The sequence below is a fragment of the Papio anubis genome, chromosome 1 (assembly GCF_008728515.1).
Source record: "Papio anubis isolate 15944 chromosome 1, Panubis1.0, whole genome shotgun sequence".
Classification (NCBI taxonomy): domain Eukaryota; kingdom Metazoa; phylum Chordata; class Mammalia; order Primates; family Cercopithecidae; genus Papio; species Papio anubis.
In genome coordinates, this window is record NC_044976.1 from 8057653 (window position 1) to 8072594 (window position 14942).

Here is a 14942-nt window from a genome sequence, read left to right on the forward strand (position 1 = left end):
ACTGGATCAGAATGCTGAGTTCATCGTTGCTGGTGGGCCGCTGCCACCTCTCCTTAGCCACCCTGTTGAAGGATGGCTGGCCTCTCCTGGGAAAATTGCTACATTTCCTCACATAACAGATGCACACATGACTAATCAGGCCTACCCTAAGAAATGAGAGCCAGCAGCAGAAGCCACAGCGCACACTCTGTATTGCGAAAATGGAATGTGGGGTGACCTAGGAGATGACACAGATGCCGAACGGCGAACTTTCTGTTTCTATGAGTCTAATCCTGAAAATCTTTTCTGCCTGAACCCGTGGGATCGAATAAAATGAAAACCCCATTCTGCAAACCACTTCGCCCCACGGGAAGCAGCTCGGTTTCCTTCCCGTGTTGTCGGGAGCCCTCTGATGGAGGAAGCCTAAATTACAGAGCTCATAACCTAACAGGCAGCCACGGGCTCAAGTGCCCCCCGATTTTCCAGAATTGAAAACAAGAGGAACCATAAAAGAAGCCTAATGTTTTCTCCCCCTGGCACTTTGCCCAGTGAGAGCTGTCAATCAGAGGTGCTGCAGACCCACTCGAAGGTAGCGTTCAGTGCCCGGGGCACACTGCCTGCTGCCGTTGGTTTCTTCCATGGTTCTTAGGGCGCCAGGGCTCTGTCACCTCCCAGCCCCCAGTTTCCTTACCTTGTCCTTCTGCGTCTGAGTCAGGATGCCTGATGGGTTGAGAGCTGATGATCTCATCCTTGTCCCACATGTCCCAGGGAATCCCAGGTCTGCCCTGAGCTTCCTGTGTCCTTGGGAAAGTCGGTTAATCTCTGGGCCTCGCTGTCCTCATCTCTGAGCTTGGAGACTTGTAACAGATGATTTCTAAGTATCTTCCAGCTTTGAAGAGAGCATTTGTCTTGGGCAGCCAGGCTTAAAGTTTAAAGGCATAAAAGGAAAATGGGATCTGATCCTTAATCAGAACTGCCGAGAACGAGAAGAGCAGAGCAAACTACCAACTGCATTGGGTGAAAAGTGAAAACGGTCAGTGGGGAGGTGCCACGGTCAGGATCTGGGGCCGACGCGCTAGGATCTTGCCAGTGCCTGGACGCCTTTCTCTGCAGTCTCCGGCCTGCCTCCCTGCTGCTCCCTCTCTTCTGGAGCCTGGTGCTGCCAATTTGTCAGCGTCCCATTGACGGTTCTCATGGCCCTCAACTTTTCCTTATAGCCTCATCCCTGCAGGAGTCGCAGGACCTCAGCTGGCCAGTTGGCTCCGCTTGGAGGGTGCAGGTCGTGTCCTTGTCAGGGAGACTGGCAGCCGCAGTGCCGTGCCTGTCCCAGGCTGAGCAAGAGGCTCCTGGTGCCGATTCTGGAGCAGCCACAGGCCTGAGCAGGTCTCCGAAAGTGATGACATCAGCACGGTACAGCACAGGCTCTGAGGGCTCCACTGCCGCTGCCATCTCCTCCTCCTCCCCCTCTCCAGTCTCCCTCTCCTCCCAGCGCAGTGCAGCCTCCAAGGGCAGCCTCCAAGGTGGAGATACTCAAGCTAACGCGTGGGGACAGGAAAAAGCAGCCACTAGGGTGGAGGGTCTCCCAGCGGAAGCACAAGGTCTGGGACAGTGAGAGGTATCAGTCACCGAACCACCTCACCACTTCGAACAACCCCAGAAGAGCGGGCCGGAGAGTGCAGTGTGACATCACTTCCCATCTTGCTGGGAGACAGGGCTTTTGCCAAGAATGGGCCCCTGGGGATTCGTCGGGCGACAGTTTCGTGCCACTGGCATAAATAAAGACTTGTACCAAAGGCTGCCATTCTGGGCAGCAGGTGCTGTCTGGACCCCCTAGGGCTGCCCTCTCTGGCCCCAGGCCCCTGGCTCCTACCACCTAAGCCCATCACATCATCCAGGAGGGTCGGCAGCTGCTGGCCCCCACCCACATTCGCTGGCTCGGTTTTCCTCTGCGGGGGAAGCTGGACTTCCTCCACATCCAAGTTCAACTACATGACATCAGGAACACAGCCTTTCTCCCGACACCTTCGAGCCTCTATTTGTCTCCAGTAGCTGTCCCAGAAATCACGGGTGGGAGCATTCAAAAATGTGGTCCCAGAGGTCCCCTTGCCTTAGCCCAAAAGGCTGCCTGAGCTGGGGATCCCTTCCTTACCCCCCAGTCCAAAAGGCAGCCTGGCCTTCCAAACTTGAGTCCGTGGTTCAGAGTAGGAGATCCACAGTCAGGGCCCGGGACACGGCTCCCCCTGGCTGGTCTCAAAGCCTTCCTAACCCTCCAGGGGTCGGTCCTGGTCTTCCATGAAGTTTCCCAAAAGCGCGCGCCACACTTGGTGGGCGCTCAGCCCCGAAGCGCCTGTGAACACCGCCCATCCCAGGACGCACGAAGCCAGTTGGTACGAGCACCTAGAAGCAGCACTCCCCATTTGTCATCCTTCCCACGGGGAAGGCTGCCTGCTGCTCCCAGCCCTCAACTCCAATGAAGTACAGTCGTCAAGAAAAGGTGGTCTAAATAAAGCCGGAGACTCACTCACTGCACCAATCAGCACTGCGCGTCCGTCTGGGTCTCGGCGCCGGCTGCGCGCAGCCGCCAGGAGGTGGCCGTCGGGACGCGAGCGCCGCCCGGAGCAGTGGTGCAGGGTCCCCGCATCGCCGGCTGCTGCTGCAGCCCCGCAGCGCTCAGCACTGCTGACTTGGCCCGGGCGGCGGGCAGGCGGGCGGGGAGGGCGGGGAGGGCGGGGGAGGGCCTGCAGCAGCTTGGGTTCTAACTGCCCCTGCGCAAGGAGACCGGGAGAAGCCGGCTGCAAGGGCTGGGCTGGCCAAGGCTGGGGCAGTTGCAAGGGATGGGAGCGCAGCGAGCTGGAGAAATACCCCTGAGTCAGCACTGGTGCACCGGGAGGTGTCCTGGAGAGCCTGGCCTACGGCATGGTCAGGGTGTCCGAAACGTACGCCCCTCTGTGTCACCCCCTAGTCATGCACCCCCATCTAATTCTGAAACCAGCTCTAGTCTCATGCTTTCCCCTCCACGATGATGGACTGTAATGCACCCTGCTCTGAGGCCTTGGGGGAATGGAAAGAGAGAATTCTCTTTCAAGCTCAACCCAGGCCGGGGGAACCCCCTAGATGTTACTGTGGGGTCACAGACAAGGCCATGGGGATTTGACACGTGGGGAGACAAGGACAACCGCAAAGCGAGTGGATCTGACATGGGGGTGACTGGGTGGTGTGGTGGTCATCATTTCATTCACTGCAGTGGATTTGCTGCCTGGGAAATGCAGCCCCCACTGCCCCAGGTCTGCTGTTGTCTTACTAGCTACTTAGCAGCCGACTTCCCTGTTCTGCTGCCTGAGAGATGAAGGTGTCCCAGGCTAAGATCCCTCCATCACCTGCCCATCCCTGAGGGTCTCATGTCACCTTGGCAGCTGCACCTCCTCTTCCCAAACACCCTGTGGTGGCTTTGGCCTAGACAGTGCCTGCCTGAGGGAAGGAGGCCTCCGGCCGTACGAAGACTGTAGAGGCCAGGGCAGCCGTCCCTTGTCATCTCATCCTGTGTAGTTCCTTACACGAGCCCCACTGGAGTCATCTGCTCGTCCCTGGGACCCATTTGTGAAGTTTCTGTCTCCCTTGACCTCCCCGTAGGGGACCAGACACAGTGGGCAGGGACAGAGTGCTGGGGGCCAACAGTGGCACAGCAGGCCTCTCCCTTGGCTGATTCCAGGCAGGAAGGACACTGGTTTGTCATCCAGGCTAGGAAGGGAGGCACCAGAAGAGAAGCATGTGTCTGGGCAGGCCAGGTCTGTTCTCTCCCTCTCCAGGGTGGAGAGGTCACAGACACCTCCATCCCATGGGTGAGGGCAAACTAAAAGTCCAGAGACAAACAGCTGGTCCTCGCAGCTTCCAGGGCTGCGAGTCAAAGGCTGGGGTGCGTTATGGTTTAACCTGCTGCGCGGGTGAGGCTCCATTCTTAGCATCCTACCATGCTGACTTCAAAAGACCCTGGTGCGTGGGACCCCAATGACTCGTTTGGGTGTGCTGGGCTCAAAATCATTTGTGGCCAGGGACGTTAGTCTGGAAAATTTAAGTTGCTGCAGATTGATGGACAGAAGTCAAAGATGGTTTTCAATATACAGGGAATGTATTTTCAAATGGAGCAAGAGACGCGGCTACAAGGAGGGAACGGGGACTTCGAAAGCAGTCAGTAGAAAGTCACTCCTAATTCTGGGGGAGGGGATTGTGTTCAGCCTGCAGAGTGCTTTTCTAGTCAAGGCGATGTTTTAGTCTAAGACTTCGTAAACCATTTGTCTATGAGCCCAAATTCCCCCAAATGACTGCAGTATTTGGTATGTGCACCTTGCATGCCCCAAGGAGTTTCAATGCCAGCAGCTTCCTGCCATGGTACAGGCAAGTTCTCTAAGCACGAGCCTTCAATTCACGCTCCTGTCTATAGTGATAACCAGAGCACAATGCAGGGACCCACAGGGCTCATGTGGCTCCAGCAGCCTCAGCCGTTCCCAAGAGCCCAGTTGCTGTTTCAGGGGCTTGCCTGGATAATTTATATCTGAGAGGTTTGCTGCACATCCTTTGAGTGATTTATGGTGAGATCTAAGATTTTTTTGTAAAAAGATACCCTTTTGCTTTGGGAGGGATCACAAGGAGCTCAGCCCTCTAGTGCCCAGGACCACCTGGGCAGATGCCGCTGTTGGCGCTATATAACATCGACCCCCCCCATGCAGACTGATCTGAGCTCTGCGTGTCAGGGAATGCCACTCCAGCAGTGCCAGCCTGGAAGCTCCTCCAGCCGGCACCTACTGAGGCAGCCAATGGCTTTGGGGAGACCCTTTGGCTGGGTGCATAGGAGTCTGGGTCCCAGAGACCATAGCTCACTTGTCTCAGGCTGCTTCTGTATTTCTCCAGAAAGAGCTACTGCCCCAAGTGTGCTTCCTGCTGCTTTCGTGCAATCCCATCTAGACGAGCCCCTTATGGAGCCCCCTCCCCTTCTGCCTGGCACCCAATGCTCCCATCATTTAACACCTGCTGCCAACACAGAAGAGGTCCATCCCCTTCTCAAATGCTACAGCCTCTGCCCCAGCGGCCACTAATCATTCTATTTCGAGTTTCCCTCCAAAGCTCATCTCAGTAAATCCGGAAGAAGAAAACCTCCATCCCCAGTGAACAAGACCATGAAGGCTGCATCAGTGTTCCCAGGTTTCAAGCCAGGCTGGAGAAGGATCACAACAGAGACCAGACCCTCATTCTCCGGCCCAATTCCACATGGTTGAAAGAGCCAGTTAACCAGACGCAAACACACGCGGCAGGATGGCACGCGACCGAGGCAAGGACTAAGCCTCAACTCATCAGTAAGTCCACGGGGTCTCCGCCCCCGGCATGTGGGAGAGAGAAACTAGCCCAAAGTCAACGTCCTGATTGTGCTTTGGATTTGCCCAGGGCTGAGCACTCCCTGGTCCGAGGTACCCAACAAGCTGACCCGAGAGTGGGCAGCATCCCCTTCCCTCCCTCCTTCCCTCCACCTCTCCTTCCTCCTCCTCCCTGTCCTCCTCCTCCTCCTCATCCTCCTCCAGCTGACTCCTCCTGCTGCTGCCTCTGCCGCTGCTGCCTCTGCCGCTGCTGCCGCTGCTGCGGTCTGCAGTCACTTGAAGGAGAAAGATTTCGCAGTACGGCATTCTTAAAGCTGCAGTGTCCAAATTCTCCTTCAAACCCCAACTGTCACCGACATCAGCCAACTTACCGGGGTCCTTTGCAGAGGGTAGGTGGGCAAGGAGATGGGGATGGGGGGCTTGGAGAAGTCAGGCAGGTGGGAACCAGATGCTCAGACTCTGGCAAGGGTAAAGAGGAGAAGCAGGCTGTACCGTGAGAGCCTCTGCAGTTAAACCAGGTTTCTGGGACTGCAGCGGGACTGCAATGGAGTAGATTTTTTTTTTTAAATCGTAAAACCTTCACCAAAATCTCCTCCACAAACTTATACCCTTTGTAGCTTAATTAAAATACAAGGTGCAAACATAAAACCAACATGAGAGAGAAACCCAATCTTTAAAAACAAAAAATAAATAAAGAATTCAAACAGCAATTTAAAAATATTCCTAAAAATTTACTCCTGTGAGCAACTGACTCAGCTCTCCCCACAGTGCTCTGCCGGTAAGCCATCGGGGAAGGACCTGGATGGAGTTCCTAGTGCCCAGAGTTTCTGCAAAGTGCAGGCAGAGGACTCCAGCTTCTTAGGGGAGAAAGCATTTTAAAACCCAGAGGAAAGGGGATCTTTCTGCTGGCTATCCAAGGAGCGTGTCAATGAGCTGATCTAGCATCCAGAAACCAACACCCTGAAAGTTACCTCTCTCCTCTGCTCAGCCGCTGCCGTCCTGCCTGGACGCTGGCAAGTTGCAGACTGCTTCTGGAGAGGCAGGACCCGAAATAAGAAGTGTCAGCTGGGTCCCTGCACCCAAATGGTGCCGGGAGTCAACGCTGCAGGCGGCAGGGATGGTCTCCCCCACCACGCATCCGCCCCCCGCCGGTTGAATTTAAACCCCTGACACTGCAGGATGCTCACTCCTATAGAGACACCTCTCCGTGAGCCTCCTCCCTCCCCACGCTCTCACACAACTAGGTCCAAGGCTTTGCCCCACCTCCCAGATTTGTTCACCTGAAGATGTTTTTCTTGCAAAAAACCAAAACAAAACAAAAACAAAAACAGAAGATTGAGACTCTGCAGAGTCTTTAATCCTTAATTCTGGAGAAGGTGGGACTTGTTCAGAAGTTTGAGAATTGCAGCCTGACGCCCAGGAAGTAGCAGAGGTAACGAACCGACAGTCTGCTTTGCACCAGACAAGTCAACACCGTTGTTTTATCAAGAAGGGCAGAGGTAGACCCGGCGTGAAGAGGAGAGGAAAATTCCTCTCCATCCACTGGCAAATTCTCAACAGTTTGGGAAATCTCTATTTTTGTTTTCCTTCAAGAAAACCACTTTTAAAATTTTTTCATGCATGTGAAATGTACAAGATTGCCACCAAGTGTCAATTTTGTCCTGACACGTCTGTGATTCTTAAAATTCCTGTTCCTGCTTCTGTGAAAGTTAATATTCTTTAAGATTAAGGTACGAATTTAATTGAGAAAATTCCAGGAGAGAGAAGCACTTTAAATGCAGATATGGTTAAGATAGCATATTCTAATATAACCCCCAAGGGGTTAGGAAGAAGAGATACACTGAGAGGTAGAAGGTGGTCAGGGATGTAGGTATTTCCAGGTTTTGAATTTATCACAAACTCAGAGCCCAAGAAAGGAAAATAAAGGAGGAAGTGTGTGTGTGTGTGTGTGTGTGTGTGTGTGTGTGTGTGTGTGTGTCTGAGTGAGGAGACTAACACTCCCCTTCTAAATAAACTGTTTGGAAAGCCCAATTGCATCAATTCCGCGTACATTTCATTACTGAAGTAAGACCAGGAGTGTGTGACTTGTTTCTAAACAGAGTGAGAGGGGAGGCTCTGCTGCCCGCATCCTGCTTGGGACACAGCCACACTGCTGCAGTGCACCACGACCAACGTGGGCATAGTGTCTTGCGGCTGCCCTCACCTGCCCTCCCTCGAGGGCTTTGGCACACAGGGGAGGCTGTGCAGCCTGCGCTATGCTGGCGGCCAGAGACGAGGGCCAGCCGTGATCAGGCTGTCTTCCTCCTCCCGGCTACACTCAGGCTGAGGTAGGGGAAGACCACAGACTCGTGGAGGGTCATAGTGGGGAAGGCACCCCAGAGAGCATGTAACCCAGTCCTTCCATTTCATGGATGGAAGAATAGAAAGGTGAGAAACGACTGGGCCTTAGTCACCCAAGGTCACCTAGCCTGTGACATGCAGCGCCTGGATTAGAATTTGGGCCTTCAGATTCTTTGTCCTGTGATTTTCTCACTGTACCTGTCATTGCACCCTCTTGGGCAAGTGGTCTGCCTCTACTGCTTCCTCCCATGACCTTGACAATTACGTCTCTGCTCTGTGACTCAGTTTCCCCTCCATAGATGATGTGATAGATGATATGCAGACCAAAGCCAAAAAATTTCAACTCTGAAACCAACCTTGACAATTACGTCTCTGCTCTGTGACTCAGTTTCCCCTCCATAGATGATGTGATAGACGATATGCAGACCGAAGCCAAAAAATTTCAACTCTGAAACCAGGAAAAATAGCAAGTCATTTTCTTGTAGCCAGAAGCAGAGAACAGGCACAGGGTTGAAGTCCAAAGCAAGCGTTTCTTTAGTCTTCTCCGATTTTGAAACCCAGAATGTCATCTGCATTCGTTTCCCTGGCTGCCCTAAAAACTGACCACAAGCTTGGTGACTTAAAACAACAGAAATGTATTCTCTCATAGTTCTGGAGGTCAAAAGTCCAAACTCAAGGTATGGGCAGGGTTGGTTCCTTCTGGAGGCTCAGAGAGAGAATCCGTCCCAGGCCTCTCTCCAGTTTCTGGGAGTGGCCGGCAATCCTTGGTGTTCCTTGGTTTGCAGACACTTCACTCCAGTCCTGGTGTTCATCTTCCTGTGATGTCTTCTCCTCTGCGTGTCTTCTTCCCATAAAGACACTTGTCATTGGATTTAGGGCCCACCCTACTGCAGGATGATCTCATCTCCAGGTCCTTAATTACATCTACAAAGACCCTTTTTCCAAATAAGGTCACATTCACAGGTTCTAGCTGGACATTTCTTTTTGGGGCCATCTTTCAATCCACGACATCAACCAGTGAAAATTTTCATATGAGAACTGTCTCATGTGGAAACAGCAGTGAAATGTGATGGCCACCAACCCCGTCTCATTTTTTTTTTTTAAAGACAGAGTCTTGCTCCATTGCCCAGGCTGGAGTGCAGTGGTGCGATCTCGGCTCACTGCAAGCTCCGCCTCCCGGGTTCACACCATTCTCCTGCCTCAGCCTCCTGAGTAGCTGGGACTACAGGCGCCCGCCACAGGCTAATTTTTTTGTATTTTTGGTAGAGACGGGGTTTCACCATGTTAGCCAGGATGGTCTCGATCTCCTGACCTCATGATCCGCCCGCCTCGGCCTCCCAAAGTGCTGGGATTAAAGGCGTGAGCCACCGTGCCCGGCCCCTCCCTATCTTAATTTTTAGAAGGGTTATAATATGGATCCCTTTGGTTATAAGAAGTTAATAGCTACATCTATAGAATGATTGGTCTTTTATAGTTTTTTAATTTGTGTTGACATTTGATTATCATACAACCTTCTCAAGGCAGGTGCTATCAGGATCACCCCCATTTTACAGTTGAGGAAACTGAGGCACAAGGAGGTTTGGGTCACATAGCTAGTAGGTGGCAGAATTTAGGCCATCTGGCTCCAGAATGTGTGCCCTTATCCATGCTTCTGCTTAATCATGCTAGGGCTGCAGATTCTTCTCTGTCTCCACTTTATGCCATTGATTTTCTATCCAACCCAGGTCTCTGATTTGTGTCTCTTGCTGATATTTATTGGACATTTTTGGATGAGTGCTCTGTGCTGATCTAACTTTGGGCATCCGCCTTTGCTGTCCTTACCAGAGATGGTCTCTACTGCCTTTGCATACACAGGGGAAACTCAGCAAACTTACTCGTGTGGATCAGCACAGGAAATCATCCTAAGAATGGAGAATGGCGGGCATGGTGGCTCATGCCTGCAATTCCATCACTTTGGGAGGCTGAGGTGGGAGGATCCCTTGAGGCCAGGAGTTAGAGAACAGCCTGGCCAACATTGAGAGACCCCCGTCTCCAAAAAAAAAGAAAAAGAATGGAGGAAACTTGTTGTTGCACCTCTAACTTGACCAGAGTGACTAACAAAATGTCTCTCAGGGCAATAATTAATGGAAATGAACATTCATTTTTAAATCAAAAAGAAAAAAAGAAACTGAAGGACACTGGCAGGCTTTTGGACACTGTCAAGGTTGTAAGTCTTTGCTTTTCACCTCCCCTTTCCCAGCCATGTTTTGTCAAACCTGATGATCCTTTTCCTTTCTTCAAGAGCAAATTCTAACTTATGTTTGATTTCTTCTTAGCCCCTAAATCCTCACAGCTTTGGCGTGCAAATATCCCTGTCAACTTAGGTCTTGATTTTTTAAATGTATGCAGTCTAATTCCTGTTTGCACCTCCAATCGTGGCAATGAGAAGTTTGCACACATGGGGTGGAAGGTAGATACAGCTACATTATTTTCCTTGGCTCCCTTTTGTGGGGTTAATATGCAACAATCCCACTGTCTCTTTTATTTTCAGTAACAGCAGGAGAAAACTAGGTTAAATCTAGGGAAAGTGTTCTGTCTGGAAGTTGTTCTAAAATATTACCTCTAGAGTTAATTGCACAGTCTTTCCCTATTTTTTTTTTTTTTTTTGAGATGGAGTTTTGCTCTTGTTGCCCCGGCTGGAGTGCAATGGTGCCATCTCAGCTCACTGCAACCTCCTGCTCCCAGGTTCAAGCGATTCTCCTGCCTCAGCCTCCTGAGTAGCTGGGATTACAGGCGTGTACCACCATGCCCGGCTAGTTTTATATTTTTAGTAGAGACGGGGTTTCTCCATGTTGGTCAGGCTGGTCTCAAACTCGCGACCTCAGGTGATCCGCCTGCCTCGGCCTCCCAAAGTGCTGGGATTCCAGGCATGAGCCACTGCACGGCCGTCTTTCCCTTTTAAGGATGAGGCAGAAGCCCTGAATGGCCGGAAATGGTGCTGCCTGGAGAAGAGGGCTGGCTGAGATAAACTCAAGACTGCCATTCTATTCAGGAGAGTCCCCGTGTCTTAAATCATAAAAAGTCCCCTGACCTCTGGATGGTAAAACATCTGGACTGGAGAAAGTTGCATGCATCATAGTGACTCTTCTTTCCGGATGAGTAAAGCCTTCTCTGATGACCTCAATGTGCTTGGCCCCTTCTCCACCAACACAAAACCACAGTTCACAGAGAGGGGAACAAGATGGCGGCTTTCATTACCAATAGAAGATGAAGATGAAGGCTTTCCCTGCCTTGAATGTCTTATATAGCTCATGTTGATAACTGCACTGCGTGGAGTTCGTTCTGCTCCAAGCAATGCCATGTGAGGCTACGAAGGTCACAAAGTCAAACGTAGTTCATGATTCGTAAAATCCCTTCCACCCAAAACAGTCACGTTCCTTCTTCCTCTTGCTTCTGCATCCTCAGCCATGGGATGGCAACCTCCCATCCACCGAATCTGGCTCTTGGTATATTTAGCAAACCCATAAATGTTCAAATATCAGATGGGCCGCTTATATCTGCACACTTTGGGTTTTCTCACTTGTTCATTTCATACGTGTTTGTTGAGTGCCTACTATGTGCAGAGAAGGGGAGAGATTCAAATTCAGTCCACGCTGATTGAAGTCTTTGCTGGCTTCTTCTTTTCTCTGAACCAAACTAAAGTTATGCTTGCACTGCATAGATTGTTCCTGTGTCTTTGCTAAGATGCTGGGGGGTAACTGACTTCTGTGGAGATTCTTCTCAAGGGAGTCTTATTTAACAGAAGAATGAAGACGCTAACTATAAAGGAATGAAGGGTGAATTTTCAGATCCTGGCAGACAAATCAAAAATATTTCCATTGCATGGAAGACTTCCTGGGATCCCCAACATGCCTAGGATGTCATGTCATGACATGAGCTATGAGGATCTCTGCACATGGAGTGCACATCCCTTGGCCTAGCCCCAAACATCCCCTTATCAGAGTCCTTCCTTCAAGACAGCACCCCAGCTCCTTCTCACCCCATCCCTTGCTTAGCCTTTTTTCTCTTCTAAGCATGTGTGTCAGCAACTGACATTGTACTTATTTGTTTCTTCTTCTTCTTTTTTTTTTTTTTTTTTTTTTGAGACAGAGTCTCGCTCTGTCGTCCAGGCTGAAGTGAGGCGGCACGATCTCGGCTCACTGCAACCTCCACCTTCCGGGTTCAAGTGATTCTCCTGCCTCAGCCTCCTGAGTAGCTGGGATTACAGGCGTGTGCCACCATCCTTGGCGAAATTTTTGTATTTTTAGTAAAGATAGGGTTTCACCATGTTGGCCAGGCTGGTCTTGAACTCCTGACCTCAAATGATTCACCCCCCCCCCCCCAGACTCCAAAAGTGCTGGGATTACAGGCATGAGCCACCATGCCCAGCCTGTTTATTCTTTATTGCTTATTATTGTTAAAATAACAGTAATTATTGCCCAGCGTGGTGGCTCGTGCCTGTAATCCCAGCACTTTGGGAGGCCGAGGGGGGCGGATCACCTGAGGTTGGGAGTTTGACACCAGCCTGACCAACATGGAGAAACTCTGTCTCTACTAAAAATTCAAAATTAGCTGGGCGTGGTGGGGCATGCCTGTAATCCCAGCTACTCAGGAGACTGAAGCAGGAGAATTGCTTGAACCCGAAGGTGGAGGTTGCAGTGAGCCAAGATTGTGCCATTGCACTCCAGCCTGGGCAACAAGAGCGAAACTCCATCTCAAAAAAAAGCAAAGCAAAACAAAACAAAACAAAAAAACAGTAATTATTTTATTATTTAGTTATTATTGTTTAAATATTTAGTTATGATTATTTAAGGAGTTTATTATTATTTGCCTCCCTGCATGAGAACACAATGGTCCCCCAGGCAGAGAAGTCGGCTCTCTCTTCCCTGCGTTGTCCCAGCACTAGGACAGTGCCCAGAGTGCAGTCGGGCTCCATAAAGATTTGTAAATGAAAGGAGGCAGGCATACATTCCCTTTCTTCTCCATCTGGGCCTGGTGTAATTGTTCACCAATTCCAGGCAACTCTATGGTCTGCACCATTGGGGGAATTCCTTTTTTTTTTTTTTTTTTTTTGAAACAGAGCCTCGCTCTGTGGCCCAGGCTAGAGGGCGGGGGCGCAATCTCAGCTCACTGCAACCTCTGCCTCCTGGGCTCAAGTGATACATGTGCCTTGGCCTCCCGAGTAGCTGGAATTACAGGCACCCGCCACCACACCCGGCTAATTTTTGTATTTTCAGTAGAGAAAGGATTTTGCCATGTTGGCCAGGCTGGTCTCGAATGCCTGGCCTCAAGTGATCTGCCTGTTTTGGCCTTCCAAAGTGCTGGGATTACCAGTGTGAGCCACTGTGCCTGGCCCACTGGGGGACTTCAAATTCCCCCCTTAAGTGACAGTTGGCCTCCCACAGCCTGCATGACAGCTCCTCCAACCATGGCCCACAGAAGTTGCCCCTGCCATTCCCGACATGCAGGCTGGGTGGATGGGCTGACTTGGGCAGCCCACCCCTCTGCAATTCTACCCCCTTCAGAGCTGCCCCTTGTTCTAGAATAAAGCACAGACCCCTTCCCAAGGCCATGGGGCTAAGAGGTCCAACTGCTGCCTGCTGTCCTCTGCCCACAGCCTCCTCTGGGCCCCCTTTCTCCCTCAGCTCCAGCAAGTCCATCTTCCTTTGGATCCTTCACAAGGTCCACCTGGCCCCGTGTCCCCTCCAGGTGTCAGCCCAGTGCTTCTTCCTCAGACAGGCATCATCTGATGTCTTCTCGAGAAGCCATCTCTGCTCCCCACCCCAATTCCCAGCCAGTCCCTGTCCGTAGCATCTGCTATGTGTGTGTCTCTGGCTTCTCTAACAATGCACGTGTGCCTCTGTCAGCCACAGCTCTGTAGGCTGGGCGCGGTGGCTCACGCCAGTAATCCCAGCACTGTGGAAGGCTGAGCTGGGAGGGTTGCTTGAGCTCAGGAGTTCAAAACCAGCCTGGGCAACATAGTGAGACTCCGTCTCTATAAAAAAATAAAATAAATTTAAAAGGCCAGGTGCGGTGACTCACGCCTGTAATCCCTGCACTTTGGGAGGCCGAGGCGGGCAGATCACCTGAGGTCTGAAGTTCGAGACCAGCCTGACCAAGATGGAGAAACCCTGTCTCTACTAAAATACAAAAAAATTAGCCAGGCATGGTGGCACACGCCTGTAATCCCAGCTACTTGGGAGGCTGAGGCAGGAGAATCGCTTGAACCGGGGTGGCAGAGGTTGTGGTGAGTCAAGATCACGCCATTGCACTCCAGCCTGGGCGACAAGAGCGAAACTCAGTCTCAAAAAAAAAGAAAGAAAAAAAATTTAAAAATCATCCGGGCATGGTGGTGTGTGCCTATGGTCCCAGCTACTCGGGAGCCTGAGGTGGGAGAATTGCTTGAGCCCAGGAGGTGGAGACTGCAGTGAGCCATGATTGTGCCACTACACTCCAGCCTGGGTGACAGAGCAAGAAGACCCTGTCTAAAAAAAAAAAAAAAAAAAAGAGAAAAGAAAAAGAAAAAAACACAAATAAAAACACGGCACTCTGAGGGCAGGGCTTCTCGGCTTCCCTCATCAATAAACAACCTGTGCCCAAGAGGGCACCTGGCATCAATAAAAACAGTAATATCTGCTGGATACGGGGATGAATGACCGCTCCAGGCACTTGGCCTGTGGTTGTCTTTGCACCTCCTTCTGTGTGCGTCTACCAGGACCACTGTAACAAAGTTCCACAGACCGGGGGGCTGAAGCACCAGAAACTCATCTCCTCACAGCTCTAGAGGCTGGAAAGCCAAGATAAGGTGTGGGCAGGGCTGGTTTCTCCTGAGGCTTCTCCGTAGCTTGTAGATACCACCTTCTCCCTGTGTCCTCACAGGGCCTTCCCTCTGCATGTGTCTGTGTCCCAGTCGCCTCTTCTTATGAGGACAGCAGTCCGACTGGATTAGGGCTTGCCCTGACGACCTTATTTTCACTCAGTGACCTCTTTAAAGACTCTATCTCCAAGTAGAGTCATTTGGAGGTACTGGGGGTTAGGGCTTCAATATTGAATTATGGCTCCAATATATGAATTTTGGGGTGACACAATATATGAATTTGGGGCTTCAGTATATGAATTTGGGAGGACACAATTCAGCCCCTAACAAGCCCCGTGCAGTCCACTTGGGCAGGAAGGAAGGAAGCCCCTACCGCCTCCCCATCTTGGGCTGGCTGGGCCTGTACTCTTCCGCTGGCCTCG

The 14942-nt window shown here is 51.3% G+C and overlaps 1 protein-coding gene across 1 annotated transcript in view; it reads right to left on the minus strand.

The window, feature by feature from the left end:
- LOC103878097 (skin secretory protein xP2-like) overlaps positions 1-740 on the minus strand; it is a 37721-nt gene extending 36981 nt beyond the window's left edge. Inside the window, exon 1 of the mRNA XM_031660519.1 lies at positions 671-740. Coding sequence (XP_031516379.1) covers positions 671-740 — 70 coding nt within the window. The remainder of the gene's footprint in view (positions 1-670) is intronic.
- Positions 741-14942: the final 14202 nt, after the last annotated feature.